Raw genomic sequence first — 23,845 nt, forward strand, 5'->3', positions numbered from 1 at the left:
GTCTGAGCGGAAATCTTTCTCTTGTATAAAATTTAGTGATTGACCGATATCGATTTTTCGTTGCCGATACCGATATTTTGCAGATCGCATATCGGTATCGGCCGATATTGGCCGATATTTTCACACATGTAAAATTTTGCCAAAATAACACAAATTTTGACACAAATCTCTTAACAAACATGTTAATCTTTATTTTTTAACATTTTTAACATTAAGTGCTCGTTCTTCACACCTTAACTGCATAAAAACGGATAGGAAAACTTCAATTGAAAGGACATTTGCATTTCACATCATCTTATTGATGCATTAATGCATAATAAAGTGCTGCAGTAGTGGACTCACTGCAAAATGTTTAATTCACTACTGCAGTGCAGTCAGTGCAAAACTGCTAGAAAAAAAGCTAGGCAACAACAGCTACACAATGAATACACACACAAACTGCACAACTGCTATAAAAAGAGCAAGGCAAGAGCTAGACATGTCACAGTGGATTGGACTGGAGTCAGTGGAGGACTATCTGCAGTATGGCACTCACTGCAACTACTGAATACTGGTAGAAGAAAAGCAAGGCAACAGCTACACAGTGGATTGGACTGTAGTCAGTGACTACCGCTGCAGTAGGGCACTCACTACAATGCAATAGGGATTTAAAATTATTGCAGCAATGAGTGGCGTTCTACTGCAGCAGTAATCTACTGGCACTGACTCCAATCCACTGTCTACTATGCCTATATTTTTTTCTAGCACTTTTGCACTAACTGCAGCGCAGTCAGTGCAAAACTTCTAGAAAAAAATAGATAGACACAAGCTAGACAGTGGATTGGACGGACTCAGTGGACTGGTGGACAGACACTACTACTACACTTGCAAATCAATACTCCCAGTTAAGTAGAACAATATTATAGTGCAGAAAGCAGAAGATTTCAGCATGTTCACCAGTTAAACGGCTTCTTTTCTTTTCATAAATTGCTGCCACTTCACTAAAAACACGCTCACTTGGTACTGAGGAAGGAGGAGAAGAAAGGTATCTTCTTTCATGAGAAGCAAGTCTTTTGTAGCGTGCCTCATTTTCTTTCCACCACTGAAGAGAATCACTTCTTCTGTCAACTACTGGTTCCTTCAAATAGAGATGAAGTTCATCATCCAAGCTCATTATTGCTGATTCTGATAAATCCTCTACACGAGGCCACAATAAAACGCTAAACATTTCATCTATTTGACCACGATGAATTTTCTCTTCTGTCCGTTGTCTTTTAGGACATTTTTCTCCATTGCTTTGCCTTGGCCAATACATCATCAGAAGAGAAGGGAGGGTTCTTGTATTGAGGATCTAAAAGACATGCAAACACAACAGTTTTATTCTCCTCATGCTTCTCAAACCTTTTGGCGAGGCTGTCCCTCATGGCCTGCCTACATGCTTTGATGCCACGTGTGTTGGGTCCTTCATTCTGTTGAAGAAGCATATTCAGGACTCTCACACATGGGAGGACAGAGGAAACAGATGAGTTGTAATGACTCACCTCCAGTGTCACTTCCTCAATGGGTACGAACATCTCTATATTGTTGGCTACTATGTCCCACTGATCTGCAGTAGGGCAAGAATGTCCTCCAAGTCCATATTCACCAGAATATATGGTGAGAGCTCACTTCTGCTCCAGCATCCTCTATAACATGTGTAGCGTTGAGTTCCATTGTGTTGGAACAGCCTGTATCAGGTTGTTTTTGGGTAGGCCAAGGTCTTCCTGAATGCACCTCAGTCGCGGCTTGGCAAGAACAGAATGGTGGAAATGGCCTGCACACTTCTTCAGCATGGTAATAATGTCCAGCAAAGCTTTCTGGTTTGACAGACCATCATTTACCACCAGTTGGAGGGTGTTTGCCATGCAACTGAGGTCTGACACTTAAGAAGGCCGCAGAAGCTATCCCAGACTCCCAATGCGCGGAGTCGCGTGGCGCAACATACGCGATGACATCACGGCAATATCGGTAACCGCCGGGGCCGATTCCAATATATCGGGGAAAGTGCACATCAGCCCCCAATATATTGGTGTTGCCGATAATCAGTCGATCCCTACTCCAAACTGCAGCCCAGGGGCCAGATTCCCTTTGCTTGCTTTTATCTGGCCCTTGGGGCACGATTTCTCCCACTGACATCAATGATGAGGCAGAATTTCTCCCATTGGCACCAACGATTCGGCACTGCATTACTTTAACTGAGAATTGCGCGGTCGTGCAACGCTGTACCCAATAGAATTGATGTCCTTTTCCCCACAAATAGAGCTTTCTTTTGGTGGTATTTGATCACCTCTGCGGTTTTCATTTTTTGTGCTATAAACAAGAAAAGACGGATGATTTTGAAAAAAAAAAAAAATATTTTTTACTTTCTGCCATTAAACATCCAATAAAAAAAATTTTAAAAATCTAATTTCTTCATCAGTTTAGGCCAATATGTGTTCTACTAAATATTTTTGGTAAATAAAAAATCCCAATAAGTGTTTATTGATTGGTTTGCACAAAAGTTATTGTGTCTGAAAACGGTGGGATATTTTTATAGAATTTAAATTTCTTTAATTTTTTCTAGTACTGGCGGCGATCAGCGACTTATAGCGGGACTGTGACATTGCGGTGGACAAATCGGACAGCTAACTGATACTTTTGTTGGGGACCAGTGACACCAATGATCAGTGCTAAAAAAAATATGCACTGTCACTGTACTAATGACACTGGCAGGGAAGGGAATAACATCAGAGGCAATCAAAGGGTTAAATGTGTTCCTATGGAGGGCTTACTCACTGTGGGGGAGGTGCTATAACTGTGGGAAGGCAGAGATCCGTGTTCCTAGTTTTCTTGCCTTTTCTTGAAGCCAAACCCGAACACTTTAGTCACATACGGCAAAATATTATTTTTAAGGGGGAACACAGAACGGTGATCTCCCTTGTTTACATTGGCAGACCACTGTTCTGCCTCTCTCGGGAACGACTGCTGGGTGGCAACGGACATCGTGTCCGCCAGACCTGCTGATTGGCTCCCGCTGGGTGCCAGTGGCACGTGTGCATGCCCCAGACCCGGAAATGCAGCTGACGTACAGCACATGGGGTGGTCAAAACAAAAAGTCTCCCTGATAAAGAGAGGCTATGACCTGGTGGATTGCATGGGGAACTCCTGGGCCCAGTTGAGGACATTTAGGGCCTTAAGATTGAAGATGTGGTGGATGTCTCCTTTTGGTTTGGGAACTGTGGACAGAGAAGAACTCCTGGAACTCTTCTGGCCTTAGCTCAGTGAGATAGAGTTTGGAAGACTAATGTCATAGATTTAGGGCTTTAGAAAGGGCCTCCAATGGCTGTCAATGTGGTGCCTTCTCCACTCTCCATCTCACTAATAAAACCCCAATGGATGACTCTCTATGAACTGATCACATTCCAATCACCGATCATCTAATCATTGGTAAAAAAGAAGACTCGGCACAGAATATTGTACGAAGAGTTTTTATTGGACAAGATCAGAGTAAGCGATTACCACACAGTAATGATATGAATAAAATAAAGCTTAAATCTTTTATAATAGAATTAACAAATGTGTCAAATGTATTAATAATCATACATTGGTTGGACCAATAAAAAGCCGGCTACTTCCATAAATCTAAAGGAGCAACAACACGAAGCAACCAATAAAAAGGAAGATAAAAGGGTTAACATAAGGGCTCCCAGCTGCCTGCCAACCCCACAGCGGGTCAGAGGGCGATGTGGGTGTAAACCAACCCCGAGTGCACTGTGGTGGTTTCACATTTGTTTATAGACTAAACAGTTCCACCCGTTACAATCCAGCGTCCATTTCCCGTGGTACCAGCAGGGGGCGTACTCTGATGTTTCATTATATTTCCTTTATTTTTACACTTTCCCGCACTCTGAACATGGAAACGGAGCCTCTAATATAAGTGTGAATTCTTTGCCGATTGAAATGTACATAAGGAGTGAAACATTTCCCGCACTCTGAACATGAAATAGGACGCTCACCCGTATGAACTTTCTGGTTTCTAAGGAATAAACCTTTGTTTGGAAAACATTTCCCGCACTCGTAACATTAAAAAGGGCGCTCAGCTGTGTGTAAGTAGGTGTTCTTCCTTAGTAAAACATTTCCCGCACTCTGCACAAGATTAGAGATGTTCTCCTATATGAACTTTCTGGTGTGTAACAAGTAAACATTTAAGTGCAAAACATTTCCCACACTCTGAACATGAATAGGGAGGATCACCTGTGTATTTTCTGATGCTTAAGAAGGTTTCCTTTATGATTAAAACATTTCCCGCACTGTGAACATGAATAGGGACGCTCACCTGTGTGTATTCTCTGATGGCTAAGTAGGTTTCCTTTATTATTAAAACATTTCCCGCACTCTGAACATGAATAGGCAAGCTCTCCTGTGTGTATTCTCTGATGCTTAAGAAGGCTTCCTTTTCGACTAAAACATTTCCCGCACTCTGAACATGAATAGGGAAGCTCACCTGTGTGTATTCTCTGATGCCTAAGAAGGTGTCCTTTACGAATAAAACATTTCCCGCACTCTGAACATGAATAGGGACGCTCACCTGTGTGTATTCTCTGATGGCTAAGAAGGTGTTCTTTATTACTAAAACTTTTCCCGCACTCTGAACATGAATAGGGACGCACACCTGTGTGTATTCTCTGATGTCTAAGAAGGCTTCCTTTCTCATTAAAACATTTCCCGCACTCTGAACATGAATAGGTACGCTCACCTGTGTGTATTCTCCGATGGCTAAGAAGGCTTCTTTTATGATTAAAACATTTCCTGCACTCTGAACATGAATAGGGAAGCTCACCTGTGTGTATTCTCTGATGGCTAAGAAGGCTTCCTTTTTCATTAAAACATTTTCCGCACTCTGAACATGAATAGGTACACTCATCTGTGTGTATTCTCCGATGGCTAAGAAGGCTTCTTTTATGATTAAAACATTTCCCGCACTCTGAACATGAATAGGGAAGCTCACCTGTGTGTATTCTTTGATGGCTAAGAAGGCCTTTTTTCTGAATAAAACATTTTCCGCACTCTGAACATAAATAGGGACGCTCACCCATGTGTATTCTCTGATGGCTAAGAAGACTTCCTTTGTGAGTGAAACATTTCCCACACTCTGAACATGAATAGGGACGCTCCCCTGTGTGTATTCTCTGGTGCTGAAGAAGGTATCTTTTTTGACTAAAACATTTCCCGCACTCTGAACATGACAATGAATTCTCTCCTGTATGGTATAAAGAAGATTCCCTGAGATGAGATGGTTTCCCGCACCCGTCGGCACTGTCAGATATTAGAGGACTATGTGAAGTATCAGGAGATTCCAATGATCTCCTCCAATGGTGAGGTCTGTCATGTATATTATGAGGAACAGGATTTACTTCTGGAGAAGATGCCATGTCATTATCTTCTGTAGTCACATCTTCCTCCGATGTCCTTCTATTCCCACCACAGAGTCCGTCTGTCAGAAGACAAGAAAAATTACCAAGAGTTTTCCACACTCATATACACTGCTCAACACTTTATAATCCGAGTATAGCATCAAGTCAGGGAAACTCCTGGGATATTCATCTGGTCAGTCAAGTAGCAGAGGGGGTTGTTATCAACAGGTGCACTAGATGGGCAACAATGAGACAACCTCCAAAACAGGAATGGTTTTACAGGTGGAGGCCACTGACATTTTCCCTACTCATCTTTTCTGAGTGTTTTTTTCTTTTAAATCAGAAAAAGTTTTATTATAAAGAAAGAAAAGTCCATTCCATTCGGTACACAATATTTCCGCTTTGTACAGTCATAGACACAGCGATCGTAACCTTCATATATAGTCACTCCTGCATGTTTCCATTCCCCACCTCCACTGACTCCACCCACTCCCCCAACATCTCACTGACTCCACCCACTCCCCCAACATCTCACTGACTCCACCCACTCCCCCAACATCTCCTTGGCCTGCGCCTTATCCCGTTCCCTCCTGTTTATTCATTCCTAGGACTCAGCTTTTTTTTTATTTTATTATTTTTATTGATTTTTAAACATAGAAGTAAAAATAACACAAAAAAACAGACAAGAAACAAACAAGGCAACAAAATCAACTCCCCATCCCCCCAACCTCAGTGCAATGCTCATGTACTACAATACTTATAGGAAAATGCGAAAGGAGAACCTCCCAGGAGAACCTCAATGCGGCAGTGTCTCCCCCACACAGACTCTCACCCAGGTCCATACCCCAACCTCCCCCACCCTCTCACCACTGCTTGTTCTCTGCTAGGCATAGACTTAATTTGTTACCTCCCTAAGTATCAGGGGACCTCAACTCACCCCTCTAAGGTGACTGTCACCTTCACCGGTGGCAGACCACAATCACCTCCGAGAAGAGTAGATGGCCTCTCAGTCCAACCCTGCCATATAACGCATCCTCTATTCAGGTATGTGGCTTTGTAAAATAGCAGCATCGTGTTCACTGGTGACTTCCAATACTCCACCGATGGCGCTTCGGTCTTCCCCCGATGCAGAAGAATAGCGTGTGACGTCATTGCGCCGGAGGACGCAGCGGCCATCTTCTTGGAAGGAAACAGACTATCCCACACTGTCTATACTCTGATGCCATCCTGACTTAATGTGAGTGTATTTTAATGATTAATAAAGCGCCACTTTGATTTAATATAATACACTAGGAGCCTTTTTACCATTCTCGGGGCCATTTGAGGATCTGGGGATTTATCTGTCACTTTATACCTCCTGAGAATTGTCGGCGTCCCGTGGTCAAGGTGGACGAGCCAGTGTGGGGATTATTTACTTGGTGCAGTCTTGTCACCCTGACGGTAAGGATCAGTACTTTTGGTGATATCTGGTGGTGGTGATATGTTCATCCTGCAGTGCCATCGTGAATTCACGGACACTTGCTGATTTATATCTAATAAGACTGCTCACAGATTCTTTGGAATCTTTGTACGTTTGTTATCTAGAGCTGCACCCATTCTTTTATTTACAATGCAGAAGAATAGCCTTGTGCGCATAGAACAGAGTCACCGACAAATAAAATTCTTTGTGCTCCAAGAGGTGCCATTTCCTCCACCAAACCCAGCAAACACACTGTCAGCGTCAAAGGTAACCTTAATGTGGTCCTAGGACTAAGCTTTGAAGTGTTAATTATTGTGGACCAAGGCCAGGGGTATCCAACAACATGCCCCACAACTTTTCAAATTTACCCGGACATCAATGTCTTTTAACCACTCGCCGACTGCTCACAGTATATTTACTGCGGCAGTCAGCCCCTCACAGGCAGAGCGACGTAGTACTACGTCGCTAGCTAGTGAGAGCTCTGGGGAGCGAGCCCGCGCCGCCAGAGGCGCGATCCCGTGCGGTCACGGACCCCCCCGCGTGTGTCACTCGGCGATCGTCGGAGAGGGAGAAAAGCAGGCGGCTGATGTAAACAAGCCGCCTGTCATGCTTCCCTGTGTAGGAATAGTGATTATACATACGGTTCTACTATGTAGGACCGTTGATCATTGTTCCTACACCTCAAGCCACAGCCAATCACAGTTAGAATTACGCCCCTAGGGACACACATAACCCCTTCCGCTCAAAAAAGATAACCCCTTCACTGCCAGTGTATTTTTACAGTAACAGTGCATATTTATAGCACTGATTACTGTAGAAATGTCACTGGTAACCCCAAAAGTGTCAAAAATGTCAGTCAAGGGTCGGATATGTCTGCCGCAATGTTGCAGTACCGCAAACAAAATCGCAGATCGCCGCCATTACGCGTTAAAAAAAAAAAAAAACAACAAAAATGACAAAAATCTTTCCCTTTGTTAGTAAACGCGATAACTTTTGCGCAAACCAATCAAAATACGCTTTTTGCAATTTTTTTTACCAGACATATGTAGCATAAAACAAATTGGCCTAAAATGTTAAAAAATTTTGATTTTTACATTTTTTTGGGGGGAATTTCATATAAAAAAATGTGAAAAATATTGTTATTTTTGCAAAATTGTCGCTCTTTTTTTGTTTATAGCGCGTGATCAAAAAATCGCACAGGTGATCAAATACCACCAAAAGAAAGCTCTGTTTGTGGAGAAAAAAGGACGTCAAATTAGTTTAGGTACAGCGTCGCACGACTGCGCAATTGTCCGTTAAAGTCACGCAGTGCCGAATCGCAAAATAGGCCCTGGTCGGAATGGGGGTAAAATCTTCCGGGGCTTCAGTGGTTAAAGATGTAGCACCCTCCTAGTCAGGTGCTAGAAAGGGAGTATAGTTTTGTCTGCCTATCAGAGAAGCAGCAGGTAAACTCTATATTGCACTCTGCTTATCAGGGAGCAGGATCTGTGAGTTAGGTCTGCTCAGTGTGCGATTCATCTGGTCTAAGGGAGTGACCCCAGCTGATCCAATAGGGAGGCACATTGGATGCTGGAGGAAACCTGGCCAATAACACACAGGCTTTTGATACAGCCCCAGAGATTGGCACAGATGGGTTGTCTCGGTGCATTGTGGGGCAGGGTATAAAAAGCCAGGGGCACATGAGGTAGAGGTCTTTTGGCGGGAAGCAAAGTACCAGAAGGAGGGTGGCAGCTGCCTCCTCTTCTGCAGCAGTGGGTGATGGTCACAGGCAGTCGGCCTGGTGAGCCAGTGGTGTGAGGCTGAACACAGAGGTCCAGGAGAGCTGACTGGAGTTGGGGCACTGTGAGAATCTGGACAAACAGTAGCACGAGTACAGAGGATCTTGCCCAGGGTTCTGCCCAGGAAGGGGACCACTACGGGAGTATAGTCAGTGGACGGGTGTCAGCAAGTGCATAGAAAGGTGGTACTGGGGGAGTACCCTGAAGAGAAACACAAATAGGAACACTTACCTCAGCTTCATTCAAGTGGCAGCAAATGACAGCCCAGGGCACGTGGATCGGCGTGTCGGGGGCCATGTTTGTGCCAGTGCTATACAGAAAAATGTTGACCGTGCAATTAATGACAGCGGGACACTTTTCCAAGACAGTAAGGTGAGAGTTGTCGGTACAAATGCTATGAAGAAGAATGTCGGCCATGCAATGTCTGACAGCGGGACAATTCTCCTAAATAGCAAAGGGGGTCAGTTGGCCTGGAGAGATGGAGGTGCAACTGAGGCCCAGGTACAGACAAGGATGGCGGATGCGTGCGGATTGAAGACCACGATCTGCTTTACAGTGACTTTCATGCTGGCTGAGCTGAGTTGGAGCGGCAATGAAAAGGTTACTGTACTGCGCTGGAAAGCGTGCGCTGGAGAGAGCTGCCTATCAGGAGGAGCCACCGCCAAAGAATCAGCTAATCTGGAGTTGAGGATGGAGACACCACCCAAGCACAGCCAATCCGGAAAGAGGAATGGAGCCTATAAATTACTTCTGCTTTCAGGTGGGGCTGAGAGGGAGACACGTGTGGAGGAGCAAGATGGCGAGTGCCGGAGTGAGCCCGAGCGCAGAGGCTATCTCACATGTTGGTGGAGATCCTGCAGAGCAGACCGGAATGCCGACATCGACCCTGCGGGACACTGGGGTGCAATTGATGCCCAATGGAAGACTGGCATTGTGTACCGGATCTTCCTTTATATCCCAAAACCCCACCGCAACCAATCAAAGCCGGAGTTATGGAAAACCTTCCAATCTGTAAATACTAAATGGAACTTTGGGTGGGCCATCTATATAGATGGAGTGGAGGTTCACCGTCCAGACAGATCTGGCAAAAATTCAGAAGTCCTCTGAATTGTGAATAGTTCAACAGTTGGAGTATCCCACTCATCCCTTCTCCTATCCCAATATGAAATAAAACCACAAAAACAACTACCCCTAGACTGATCATTGACTGAGCCAAGAACATAAAGTGCTAAGATTTCTACAAGCAGTTGCTACAGGTAACCCAAGGGATTCCTTACAGTGTGAAAATTCAGCAGTCCTCTAGGGGGCAGTGCTACACCTTATATACCATTCTTCATTTATTCAAGAAGGCTGCCGGGGGGGGGGGTAATCGGGGGCCCATCCCTTAGCTCTTTCCAACCACAACCCCACATAGGCACACGCTCATTCATCCGGCTCCTTGCTGGTGAGCGTCTTAGCTTTTTTTTTGCTATCTCTTAGTAAATTGAGGCCTCTCTCTGTGGGATTTCCCTTCTCTTTCACTCTCTCATATTCTTTGCTTGCCTGACTTTCCTTTCTTCCTCTCTCATACCATCTTTGCCTCCCCTCTTTTTATCTCCATTCTCTTCATACCCCCCCCCCCGCCCCCTACTACTTAGGGCAACACCATGCTAAACTGGATCTCCCAGATCTATTCTGCCCCTGCCGCCCAGGTTAAGGTGAACGGTATCTTATCGGACTACTTCACAATTACGAATGATGGGACAAGACAGGGGTGCCCTCTGTGTCACCCTTACTCTTTGCATTATCACTAGAATCCTTTTTATGTAGAATACGCCTCCACCTGGATATCTCAGGCATTACTGTTGGGGTGACCTAGCAGAAAATATCAGCGTATCCAGACGACATGGTATTTTCCCTCATGAATCCCATAATTTCTCTACTGAATCTTCTTCACGAGTTTGAGGCATATGGCACTCTGTCCAATCTAAATATCAACTTTACTAAATCTGAAGCTATGGGAGTAGGCTTATCAAACCCCCTCCTCCACCAACTGCGATTTCATTTTAGGCTAAAATGGACGAACTCAGCGCTGAAATACCTGGGCACTCCCATACCCCCCAAATTTTCACCTGTCTTCACGCTCAACTTTCTCCCCCTCCTAAACAAAGTCCACATTCTATAAGATAAATTGAATTCTGGCCTCCATTCATGATTTGGAAGATGCAACATTATTAAAATGTGCATACTCCCTAAGTTCCTATACCTCTTTCAAGCACTTCTGATATTCATCCCTTCAAATTACTTTAAACAAGATGACACCCTACTAGTGGATTTTATCTGGACACATAAGCGACCTAGGCTATGTAGGAGACTACTCTTGCTTCCTAAATGACTAGGTGGACTGGCAGTGCTGGACTTATGCAAGTACTGTAAGGCTACACAATTGGGGAGACTCAGACTGGTGTCGTCATGGTGAAGCGAAGCTTTGGCCCAGACCAGAACAGGCCCAACGCAACATACCCCTCCATAGAGCTCCATCGTGCCACCATTCACTACCAGACCTCATAAGATGCCATCCCCTCATAGGTCACATGATAAGAACCTGCTCTAAATTATTCACACAACTTTCACTTTCCTCCACGCACTCGCCACTGACACCCATACTGGGGAATCACCAGTTTACCCCGGGCTACCAAGATAAAACATTCAGGACCTTGATGGAGTCAGGCTATTTCCAAACCTCCCATTTTTCAACATCATCTAGTTGGCCTGCACTCAAAGACCTCATGGACTTATCGGGACCCTACCGTCTAGATTTCTGGAGGGCATTGCAACTCCATAATTTCTTAAACTCATTGCCACCTCCCAGTGAACGCAACACACAACTTACACCCTTCGAAGAACATTGCTCTCAAGACAGAAAACTGACACAGGTATTATCCATGACCTATGCATTACTGATCACACCCCAGGGGACTTACCAACCCCCATTCTTAGCTAAGAGGGAACGGGATTTAGACTGTAACTTTAATCCAGACCAACAAAATCACATCATTCCGTTTACATTTACATCATCCATCTGCATGTAAATACAAGAAACCAACTTCAAACTCCTAACAAGGTGGTACCGCACGCCGTCAAGGTTGAGCAGATTCTTCCCCACACTCACTGATCAGTGCTGGAGATGCCAGGAAGGGCCGGGGGACACTCCTACATGATTTTTGGTTGTGTCCTAAACTAGCGGAGTTCTGGAAGACAGTACGTGAAATGTCTCAGAGGTTTATAAACCGACCGCTCCCCAATGACCCTACTCTCTTCCTTCTCCATGCCTCTAACATCCCGGCCCAGACCTATAAAAATTCTGTCATTTGTCACCTTCTAAATGCTTCTAAAATGTGCATCCCTCTTAAATGGAAAAACCCACAGGCCCTGACTGTTGGCATGTGGCTCAAAAAGGTCGAAGAAATAAATAGAATGGAAAACCTTGTTCTCTCGACACGTCCCCAACACAAACGATATACCAAAACCTGGGGTCAATGGAATATATTTGTCCTCTCTAATGAAGGCTGCTCTTTAATTAAGGGTGGCAATACTAAAGAGACCTCATGTTGAGTTTGGGGGAGCTCTAAAATATTGGTGGAAAGTATTGCTGATGTAGGGCCATAGCTTTACCAATGCTAACCCTCCTTAACCCCCCTCCCCCCCACTTCCACACCTCCTTACCCCCTCCCTCCCTTCCCCCCTCATCCACCTACTTATCCTCTTCTGCCTCTCTCTAGGTTTCTTTTACTTCCCTCTCTCTTTCCACTAACTTATTCGCTTTACTCCTTCCTTCTTCTTCTATACGTTATGCGAAACTGGAACAGACAACTCCGGGTATTTTCTAGTCCTGCATAACTCCTCCCATTAGAGGAATTGTAGAACACCTCTTATTCTACGACCGATGTAGATCTCAACCTTATGACTGAATTGTCTTCAATGTTGTAATACACTGTCTCAGCATATGTTCTATAAGGAATGTTACTGTTTATTATGCCTGGAAGTTGTCTTTCATATAAATAAAAGAATTGAAAAAAAAAAAAAAAAACAACAATGGATCAATGATACAACCTTACCCAACCAAACATCACTAAGTAATAATGCTATTGAAATGATGACAATGTTATTGTTTGGAACATGACGTTATATTGAGGATTGGAGATGGACCTTTCATGTGGTGTACAGTATCTCCTCCTCATTTGTTTGGAACAAGACATTAGACTCAGGCATGGGGCAGAAGACCCAAAACTCATAACCTAGGTGCCTATATCATGCACATTTTTTTGCCAGCCGAATCCCAGAATCTCCATAAATCCAGTCTAGAGACATAAATTGTGTCTGCAGCACAGAGAAGGAAGATTATCCGAGAGAAATACAGGAATACAGGACGGGGAACACAGCTCAGGAAAGTGACCAGGGGATTACAGGCTGATATCACCCAGTCCCCGCCCTACTCTGGACCAATCAGTGAGCAGTATGGGTGGAGGAATGTATTTAGTGTTAATGACCCACCTGTGCTGATCTCTGTAGGAGTGTCCTCCTCTATAAATGTCCCCGTTATTCCATCCTCCTCCATAGACTGCCGATCATCCCTCACATACCTCTCTTCTTCTTCTGCTTTAACTTCAAATTCTATATCGATTGGATCTCCACTCTAAATCAAGAAAATGAAAGAATATAATCTGTAAAATATAAGATTTATTATTGTGACATCACATAAAAATACACACATTGTCTCCATGAGTCTGTGTTTTATAATTTCTGTCTCACCAACCTTGTAACATTGAGGGATGGTGTGACCTTCCTGTGTGGAATCCCGGGAATACAGAGGACGGGGACATCTCTCTGGTGGGTTCCTGGTATTAGGTGGCTCCATCATATCCTTGTGTCCTTCTGAAAACTCCTCCATCACTCCATACTCCTCATCCTCCTCTTTATACTCTTCTTTAACATCAATATTATCATCCCCGAGGTTTCCACTCTGAATATATAATAAAACATTCATTGTAACAAATATACTGTATATAAATCAGAACTACCAATAATTGTCACTCATCTACCTGATGATGGTGAGGGATGGTGTGACCTTCCTGTGTGGAATCCCGGGAATACAGAGGACGGGGACATCTCTCTGGTGGGTTTCTGTAGCTGGATGACTCCACCATGGTGTCCTGGTACAGATCTTTGTGTTCTTTTACAAACTCTGACTCCTTCATCACCCCATCCTCATCATCCTCCTCTTTTATCTCTTCTTTAACCTCAACTTTAGAATCTCTCAGGTTTCCACTCTGAATATATAATAAAAATGACATCAATGGTAACAATGCAGATAATGTACAGATCCTAATGATACTATCAGTGATTGTTCCTCATCTACCTGATGATGGTGGGGGATGGTGTGATCTTCCTGTGTGGAATCCCGGGAATACAGAGGACGGGGACATCTCTCTGGTGGGTTCCCATTACTGGATCCATCTGTAGGAAACACACACACTGACTGAATACATTGTTTCTATGTGTTTATCAGATGATGGGGGATCTAGGTGGATCCTCCGTACTGCTCTCTCCTTTACAATAAAGTCTCCTCTTACCCGGTGATGTGAGGTGCGGCTGATTCTCCATCATGACGTCTTTGTTGAAGTGGATCTACAGATCCTCAAACATCAATCCATATACCCAAACAGTTTTTGTATTTAGTGGCCATCACTCACCTGTGCTGATGTCTGGAGAAGATTCCTCCTTTTTAACTTTGTCCATCATCCCAACCTCTTCCCTGAACTGCTGATCACCCCTCACATACGTCTCTTCTTCCTCTTTAACCTCATCTTTTATATCTATCAGATTTTCATTCTAAACAAACAAAATAGCAGGGAATGGTTTCTTTAAAATGTGAGCACAAATAACCTTATACCTAAAAGTGGAATATATTTTCATACAGTCAGATCACTTTTACGATCTCAACATCCATCTTCACCTACCTGATGATGGTGAGGGATGGTGTGACCTTCCTGTGTGGAATCCCGGGAATACAGAGGACGGGGACATCTCTCTGGTGGGTTCCCATTACTGGATCCATCTGTAGGAAACACACACACTGACTGAATACATTGTTTCTATGTGTTTATCAGATGATGGGGGATCTAGGTGGATCCTCCGTACTGCTCTCTCCTTTACAATAAAGTCTCCTCTTACCCGGTGATGTGAGGGGCGGCTGATTCTCCATCATGACGTCCTTGTAGAGATCCTTGTGTCCTTCTAAGAATCTTCTGAGAATCCTCCTCACCTCTCTGGTCAGGTCTGTGCTTTATTAATAGAGATAAGAGTGATATCATGAGAGAAGCGAGAGAAAGCAAGGTGGCAGCATTGGGTTTGGGTGAAGAGTGGGGGACAGAAGCGTCAAATATGGGGTGTGAGGAGTGGAGATCTGCAATGTTGAATAAGGGAATGAGGACATATCCCCAAATACATCAGCCCTTGTTTCATTTCAATGTCAGTTACTATGCACGTCCAGGAGGGGTTTGACCCCACCTTTCTGGTCCAGCTGACCATGTTCATTCTCCAACCAATGTAACCTTTTTGACGAAACAATGTTTATGATGTTGTTGTCAGATTGCACTCTCTCATTTTTTCCTGATGTGTCTTAACTCTGTTTATACTGCAACCTCTTCTTAAATAAAGAAAAAAAAAAAAGAAGAATGAGGGAATGAGGAGTGAAGGACAACAGTGTCAGTGGGGCTTGTGGAATATAGGTGAGCAGTGTGGGAAGGGGGGTGAGGAGAGGGGAACAACAGTGTTGGATGAGGAACGAGAAGTAGGGAAGAGGGGTGATAGATGGGGGTAAGGAATGGTGGACAGCGGTGTTAGATAGGGGGTGAGGTGCGGGGGGACAGTGGTGTTAGATGAGAGGTGAGGAATGGGGGACAGCGGTGTTAGATGAGAGGTGAGGAGTGGGGACAGCGGTGTTAGATGAGAGGTGAGGAATGGGGGACAGTGGTGTTAGATGGGGGGTGAGGTGCGGGGGGACAGCGGTGTTAGATGAGAGGTGAGGAATGGGGGACAGCGGTGTTAGATGGGGGGTGAGAAGTGGGGACAGTGGTGTTAGATGGGGGGTGAGGAGCGGGGGACAGCGGTGTTAGATGAGAGGTGAGGAATGGGGGACAGCGGTGTTAGATGGGGGTGAGAAGTGGGGACAGTGGTGTTAGATGGGGGTGAGGAGTGGGGACAGCAGTGATTGATAGGGAGTGAGGGATGGTGGACAGTGGTGGTAGATGGGGGTGAGGAGCGGGAGACAGCGGTGATAGATAGGGAGAGAGGAATGGTGGACAGTGGTAGTAGATGGGGGGAGTGAGGGAACAGCAGTGTTAGATGGGGGGTGAGGAATGGGGGACAGCGGTGTTAGATGGGGGTGAGGAATGGGGAACAGTGGTGTTAGATGGGGGTTGAGGAGCGGGGGACAGCGGTGTTAGATGGGGGGTGAGAAGTGGGGGACAGCGGTATTAGATGGGGGGTGAGGCGTGTGGGCCCAGTTGGTGTTGGGGCAGAGGATGTGATTAATGTTAGTAGTGACGAGGGAGGAAAGCTGCTGAATATTTCCAAAGGTGAGTGTCGGGGTCAACCCGAGCTCTGCCTCTTCCCCAGATAGATTATGAGTACCTCGGCTCTGCCTGGTGAGGGCGCTACAGGAGAGCTGGAGGAAGTTTTGCTGCTCATCCTACTTATGTGATTTCACCGGGGGACTGCAATCTGATTCTCAGTGTTATGCGTTCCTCTGTTTCTGTTCCTCCGGCATAAAAAGGAAGGAGAAATTTTTCTTTATGTAATTAAAGATTATAACTAGAAAATAATATCTTATTACCTCTGCCACTTCCAGCTACGTCTCCTCTTTTCTTCCTCCCGACTAGCCTCTGAAATTCCTATTTATATCTGACATCGCTTCCTCTGTGGACCTACATCACTTCCTGTCAGTATCTTACATCACTTCCTGTCAGTATCTTACATCACTTCCTGTCTGTGCGTTCCATCTGAGGGAAGTCAGGTCACCACCTTGTGGACCATATTGGGATTTTTGTACTTAGGGTTCTTACGGTGATTGCATTTGTTCCTCGCAGCAAAACAGTTAAGGTACTCTCGGAGATGTTTTGGTTATTTGCTCTAACAGGTAACTTTTAGGACTGGCCTTCAGGGTGTTCTCCCTTCATCTTCCTCCGAACAGTATCAGTATTTCTTGCTAGAAAACTACTTAGAACCCCCAAACATTATACATTTTTTTTATTTTAGCAGAGGCCAAAGAGAACAAAATGGCAGTCATTGTAATTTTTTATATCACACGGTATTTGCGAAGCGGTTTTGCAAATGCAATTTTTTGGGGGAAAATACACTTTAACCATTACCCCAAATGGACGTACCCATATGTCTTTGGGGTTCAGTGGTAATCGTGGGGTGGTGGGGGCACCTAAGGGCATCATCCCTGTATCATTTTGTTCAGCCAGCGATTCTGTACAACGCAGAAGTGATCTGAGTGGATAATTAGCCACTCGATCACTTCTGCGGGTGATGAAAGAGGTTCCACCCCCTTCCCACCGCCTCTCCCGGGCTCTCCAGTCCCATCGTGGAGGTCGGGAGCGATGTGGCCGGTGGGGATGGCTGCCCTGTACACAGAGATAGGAACTGACATCATTCCCCTCGCTCTGTAACCCTGGAGACCAGGAGCGGCGAGTATTCCCTACTTCCGGTTCTGCCCCTTTGTTTACCTGGACATCCAATCTCGGTCTGTTCGGCTGCAGGGGGGACCAGAGGAGAGATTTGGAGCTCTAATAGACCCCCGATCTCCCCATTAAGAGGACCTGTCATGCCCTATTCCTATTACAAGGGATGTTTACATTCCTTTTAATGGGAATAATCATGATAAAAAAAATTTAAAGGGAAAGTGTGAAAAAAAAGGAAATAAATAGAAAAAATTTAATAAAATAAACAATAAAAAAAAAAAAATTGAAAGCGCCCCCGTCCCCGTGTACATGCACGCAGCAGTGAACGCTTATGTACATCGCATCCATTTATGTAAACGGCATTCAAACCTCACATGTGAGATATCACCACGAACGTTAGAGCTAAAGTAATAATTCTAGCCCAAGATCTCCTCTGTAACTCTAAACTAGTAACCCGTAAGAATGTTTAAAGCGTCACCTATGGAGGTTTTTAAGTACAGAAGTTTGGCGCCATTTCCCGAGTGTGCGCAATTTTAAAGTGTGACATGTTAGGTATCTATTTCCTCGGCGTAACATCATCTTTTACATTGTAATAAAAAATTGGGTTAACTTCAGTGTTTCTTTTTTTTTAATTGTTGAAACAGTGCCAGAAGAGACCAGGTACGGAAGTGGTTAAAATTACGCAAACTACGATACTTAAAAATCTCCATAGGCGACGCTTAAAAAGCCTTCACAGGTTACCTGTTTAGAGGTACAGAGGAGTTCTAGTGCTAGTATTATTGCTTTCGCTCTAACGTTCTCTGTGATACCTCACATGTGTGGTGCGATTACCGTTGCATGACTTACATATGCGTTCGCTCCTGTGCACAAGCACTGCGCAGGGATGGGGTCTCTTCAATTTTTTTTTTTCTATATTACTTTTTATTTTTACTCTGTCCCTTTAATTTTTTTTTTTTATCACTTCTACTCCTATTACAAATAATGTAAACATCCCTTGTAATAGAAATAAGGATGAAAGGTCCTCTTTATGGAGACATCTGGGGTCAAAAAGACCCCAAATCTCTTCCTTAACTTTAAAAGCAAAAGATAAAAAAAAAAGATTTACTTTCAGCCTTGACCAGAACTGATGTTATGACGTCGCTCCGGTCCTCCAAGGTCATAGAGGCGATCAAAGAGTATCCACTCTTTGATCGTCTATGAGAGCAGCCAGCCAGACCATCGGATCGGTTTCCAGGCAAAAACGGTAAGCCCAAAAACACCGGCAAGCACCAGGAGGGGGAGAAACATCCCTTCCCGCTGCTTTGGAAAGCTCATGAACTGCTCGGAATGGTTTAATGAGAAAGCCAGCCGCCAGCTGGAAAAACCAATACAATGATAGCTTCAGCCATAACCCTGGTAAACCACAACGTATACAATGAGGACACCAACAATGGGGTCCACTGACACAAACAATGGGGCACAATTCCTCAAACTAACACCAATGATGGGGCACAATTCATCCCACTAACACCAATGATGGGGCACAATTCATCCCACTAACACCAATGATGGGGCACAATTCCTCCCACTAACACCAATGATGGGGCACAATTCCTCCCACTAACACCAATGATGGGGCACAATTCATCCCACTAACACCAATGATGGGGCATGATTCCTCTCAATGAAACCAAAGATGGGGCATTGTTTTTTTTCCCACTGATAGGACCCTTTCTGCTCCCAATGGCCACAGTCTAGCCCCTCCCTAAAATATGAAGGACAGAAAGTTTGGCGACCACACCCCCCCCCCCCCAGGTCTAGAAAAAACGCTACTATGAGCTCCAGACTTCTCATGCAGAAGCAAAAAATTGGGTGACCCCTGGACTGAAGAGTCAGAGCCTGGGAAAAGAGAGTTTGAAATTTCTCTTGGGGAACAAAAACTCTGGCCTGAGCTCTGTTTAGGATGAGACCCAGATATTCCAAGCCATGAGTTGGTTCCAGTGCTGAGATCTGAAGGTTCGGGATCCAGTTGAACCTTTGCAATGGCAGAACAGTTCTAGTTATGCTGTCAGCCAGAACATGAGCGAATGGAGGTCTTCCAGACTTCCAACAATAGGAATGCCCTGGGAGAACAGCAAGGCCAGGCAGGCAGGCAGGCAGGGCCAGTGCCTGGGTGAACACTCAAAGTGCCTATTCCCTACTTCTGAGTAGGATTCCTGAGCCTCCAGTTCAGGGATAACCTGATTTTATTGTACAAAAGTTTTTATTAAAGGAAAAGCATAAACATACATCAGAGCAAGGTATGTACGTACAATGGGAAAAAAGGGAACATATAAAACAGATAGCAGCAAAACAAAATGCAAACATAGGGCGTGAGCTAACATTCAATGCTGTAAACTAGATAGAATTTGTCAGCAAAAATTAGTAAAGAGGGGACCAAAAGGCCCCCAGTGACACATAGTGCAAACAACAACAGGTGGAGCAATCCGAGTTCCATCAATCAGATATAGTCATGGTTGTAGAGTACCAAGCAAAAAGAAGGAGTAACACAGAATAGATAAAGGGAAAAGAAAGGAAAGAAGAAATGAAAAAGGAAGACAAACAAAGAGGGAGAAGACAATAGAAAGAGACAAAGAGAAGAGTGGGGAGGGGAGAGCAGGTCCTGCGGGGCGAGCACTCGGGGGGCATTAAATGGAGAGGAGAGTGGTCTGAAATCTAGAAGGGGCAACATTCGAAATCCAGGGATCCCACACCTTAAGAAATTTGTCATGAGAATCAGAGGCTATAGCGGTCAGTTTTTCATTGATTAGGATATCATTCATACGATTTTTGACCACCTCAAAACGAAGCAACGGGGTCTTCCAGGAGCGGGCTATTGTCAATTTCGTAGCAGTAAACAAATGCTGGGCCAACTGGCGTTGCCTATTTGCATAAAAGCGCCTCATACGGGTCCCTTTTCAAAGTGACCTGAAAAATATTACGGAGCAAAGCACTGAAGGACAGTAAACTGGCTCTTTGTTTAGAAAGTTTGGAGACCCCTTGATCTAGAAGAACTCTAGAATGAGCTCCAGAACTCTAATGCAAAGGCAAAAAATTGGGTGACCCTTGGACTGAAAAGTCTGAGCCTGGGAACAGAGAGTTTAAAGTTTCTCTTGGGGAAGAAAAACTCTGGCTTGAGCCGTGTTTAGGATGAGACTCAGATATTCCAAGTGATGAGTTGGTTCCAGTACTGAGATCTGAAGGTTCAGGACCCAGTTAAACCTTCGCAATGCCAGGACAGTTCTAGATATGCTGTCAGCCAGAATCTAAGCTAATGGAGGTGTTCCAGATGTCCCACAATGGGGATGCCCTGGGAGCACAGCAAGGCTAGCCCTGGGGGCCAGTGCCTTGGTGAACACTCAAAGTGCAAAAGAGAAGATGAAGCAGAGAAGATGAAGCAGAGAAGCTGAAGACTCACAGCAAAGTGGAAGAATTGCTTGTGGGCCAGGAAAAAAAGGAACATTCAAGTATCCATCCTTCATGTCCACAGTGTTTAGAAAGTCTCATTGATTATACAGGTATTGGCAGGAAGTGTTAGATAAGCGAAATTCTGTATATGATATTGTGCTGACTGTGGATCCCGTTCTATTTCTTCTGGGGTGCGTAGATTCTCCACAATTAGTCATGACCAGGTAGTGGCTATTATGAGATCACTTTTTTTACAGTGAGGGGAAAAAGTATTTGATCCCCTGCTGATTTTGTACATTTGCCCACTGACAAAAAAATGATCAGTCTATATTTTAATAGTCGGTTTATTTTACCAGTGAGAGACAGAAAAACTACAAAAATGTCCAGAAAAACGCATTTCAAAAAGTTATAAATTGATTTGCATTTTAATGAGTGAAACCATGACTTGGTACTTGGTGGCAAAAGCCTTGTTTGCACACATCTCAGAAGGGATTTTGTCCCACTCGTCTTTGCAGATTCTATCCAAGTCATTAAGGTTCCAAGGCTGAGGTTTGATAACTCAAACCTTCAGCTCCCTCCATATATTTTCTATGGGATTAAGATCTGGAGACTGGCTAGGCCACTCCAGGACCTTAATGTGCTTCTTGAGCCACTCCTTTGTTGCCTTGGCCGTGTGTTTTGGGTCAATGTCATGCTAGAAATCCCATCATCCATGACCCATTTTCAATGCCCTGGCTGAGGGAAGGAGGTTCTCATTCAAGATTTGACGGTACATGGCCCCGTCCATTGTCCCTTTTGATGCGATGAAGTGTCCTGTCCCCTTTGCAGAAAAACACCCCCAAAGCATTATATTTTCACCCCCATGTTTGATGGTGGGGATGGTGTTCTTGGGGTCATAGGCAGCATTACTCCTCCTCCAAACATGGTGAGTTGATGCCAAAGAGTTTGATTTTGGTCTCATCTGACCACAACACTTTCCCCCAGTTCTCCTCTGAATCATTCAGATGTTCATGAGCAAACTTCAGATGGGCTGTACATGTGCTTTCCTGATCTGCAGGATTTCAGTCTTTCACCACTTAGTGTGTTACCAATTGTTTTCTTCGTGACTATGGTCCCAGCTGCCTTGAGATCATTGACAAGATTCTCCTGTGTAGTTCTGGGCTGATTCCCCACCGTTCTCATGATCATTGAAACTTCACAAGGTGAGATCCTGCATGGAGCCCCAGACAGAGGGAAACTGACAGTTATTTTGTGTTTCTTCTATTTGTGAATAATCGCACCAACTGTTGTCACCCTCTCACCAAGCTGCTTGGCGATGCTCTTGCAGTCCATCCCAGCCTTGTGTAGGTCTAGAATCTTGTTCTTGACATCCTTGGACAGCTCTTTGGTTTTGGCCAAGGAGAGATTGGACTCTCTGTGGACAGCTGTCTTTTATACAGGTAACAAGCTGAGATTAGGAGCACTCCCTTTAAGAGAATCCTCCTAATCTCAGCTCATTACCTGTATAGAAAATACCTGGGAGCCAGAAATCATGCTGATTGATAGGGGATCAAATACTTTTTTCACTGATTAAAATTCAAATCAATTTATAACTTTTTTGAAATGTGTTTTTCTGGATATCTTTGTTGTTATTCTGTCTCTCACTGTTAAAATAAACGGATCATTAAAGTTATAGACTGATGTCGTGGCATACCTATCTCGCATTTTCTGGATACCTTATTGGCCTTTACAGGATGCCTTGACTGGCATTTAGAATGGTTATCTTAAACAAAATGTCTTTTGAGTTAATCTCATTTTACTTTGATTTCTTTACATGTGTCACTGAGCTTGCAAAGGCTAAGAATATATCAGATGACCGAAACAGTGGAAATTCCCTATCTCTCAGAATATCAACTCTGTCTGGACAGCTGACCACAAAGCCAATAATATCTTCTAAAAAGCCCCTTTGGAACTTTTATTGTGCGTCACCAAGAAATTTTCCCTGATGACAGAGAATCACGATCTAGATTGACATAATGCTTACTATAATTAGTTGTTAACTTTGATTGGACAAAAGATGTTAATAACAACCCATTTCTTGTACGTCAGATTGTAATGACAAACCCATTTCTGAGTATATTTAAACTCCAGAAATGCTGTAATAAATCAGGTCACTATGATTCAGCCATCTTGAGTCTTGTCTGATCTCATTATATATATAGCTATATATTGTCTGATTTGGTATCACTGACTAACAGGTAACAGGTATTTTGTACCTGAGGAAAAATTCCACAACAATTTGGCGAGCCAGCCAGGAGAGGTGACGTCATCTGCGGACGGAGTGAGACATCTGGACTGCATTGGATACACTGAAAATATCTGGCCAGGTAAGCCCATTGTCTGCTTACAATGTTTTTCAGTCCATCCAATGATGTCCAGGTAACTCTGTTTTATTTTTGACGTAATACCCTCTTAAAGAACCTAAACCCTTAGTCGGTGTATATATTGTTGCTACTAACATTTGTTGCGAAAGGTGAGGTTGGGTCAACCCTCGCCACTGTGGGTGTCTTGGACACGCAGGAACGTGACCCCCAGTTGTGTTCTGGTAAAGCGGTCTCATTTCGGAGTGTCCATTTGAGACGTAGCAAGCATTGAATGTATATGACTGTTTTAGCCTGACATATCATATACATGTAAAGGTTTCTATCTCTATGTTATAGTATATATGTAAACATATGCATATGGTAATAGGCTGATTTTAAGTTAGAAGTTATCCTGACATTGTGTATCGGCTGTGAGGGCCCAATGCTCCCAAGTACCCTGACCTGGACTTCGGCCCTCACAGCCGATACACAATGTCAGGCTAACTCCCAAGTACCCTGACCTGGACTTCGGCCCTCACAGCCGATACACAATGTCAGGCTAACTCCCAAGTACCCTGACCTGGACTTCGGCCCTCACAGCCGATACACAATGTCAGGGTACTTGGGAGTTAGCCTGACATTGTGTATCGGCTGTGAGGGCCGAAGTCCAGGTCAGGGTACTTGGGAGTTATAGGTAGTTATT

General features: G+C 44.3%; 3 protein-coding genes across 3 annotated transcripts in view; 2 read left to right on the plus strand and 1 right to left on the minus strand.

The window, feature by feature from the left end:
- Positions 1 to 23,845, plus strand: part of LOC309550236 (uncharacterized protein) — a gene marked incomplete at both ends in the record, with an annotated part of 809,557 nt that overhangs the window by 452,977 nt on the left and 332,735 nt on the right.
- LOC309550731 (uncharacterized protein) overlaps positions 1 to 23,845 on the plus strand; it is a 395,974-nt gene that overhangs the window by 247,077 nt on the left and 125,052 nt on the right. The gene's annotated exons all lie outside the window — the stretch shown is intronic.
- LOC309548775 (uncharacterized protein) overlaps positions 4,154 to 23,845 on the minus strand; it is a gene marked incomplete at its 3' end in the record, with an annotated part of 157,048 nt that continues 137,356 nt past the window's right edge. Inside the window, 4 exon segments of the mRNA XM_082248721.1 lie at positions 4,154 to 4,250; positions 4,252 to 5,257; positions 13,440 to 13,650; positions 13,730 to 13,957. Of these exon segments, the coding sequence (XP_082104847.1) occupies positions 4,154 to 4,250; positions 4,252 to 5,257; positions 13,440 to 13,650; positions 13,730 to 13,957 (1,542 nt within the window).

The sequence above is a fragment of the Pelophylax lessonae genome, assembly GCF_965119305.1.
Source record: "Pelophylax lessonae genome assembly, chromosome: 3".
NCBI lineage: Eukaryota > Metazoa > Chordata > Amphibia > Anura > Ranidae > Pelophylax > Pelophylax lessonae.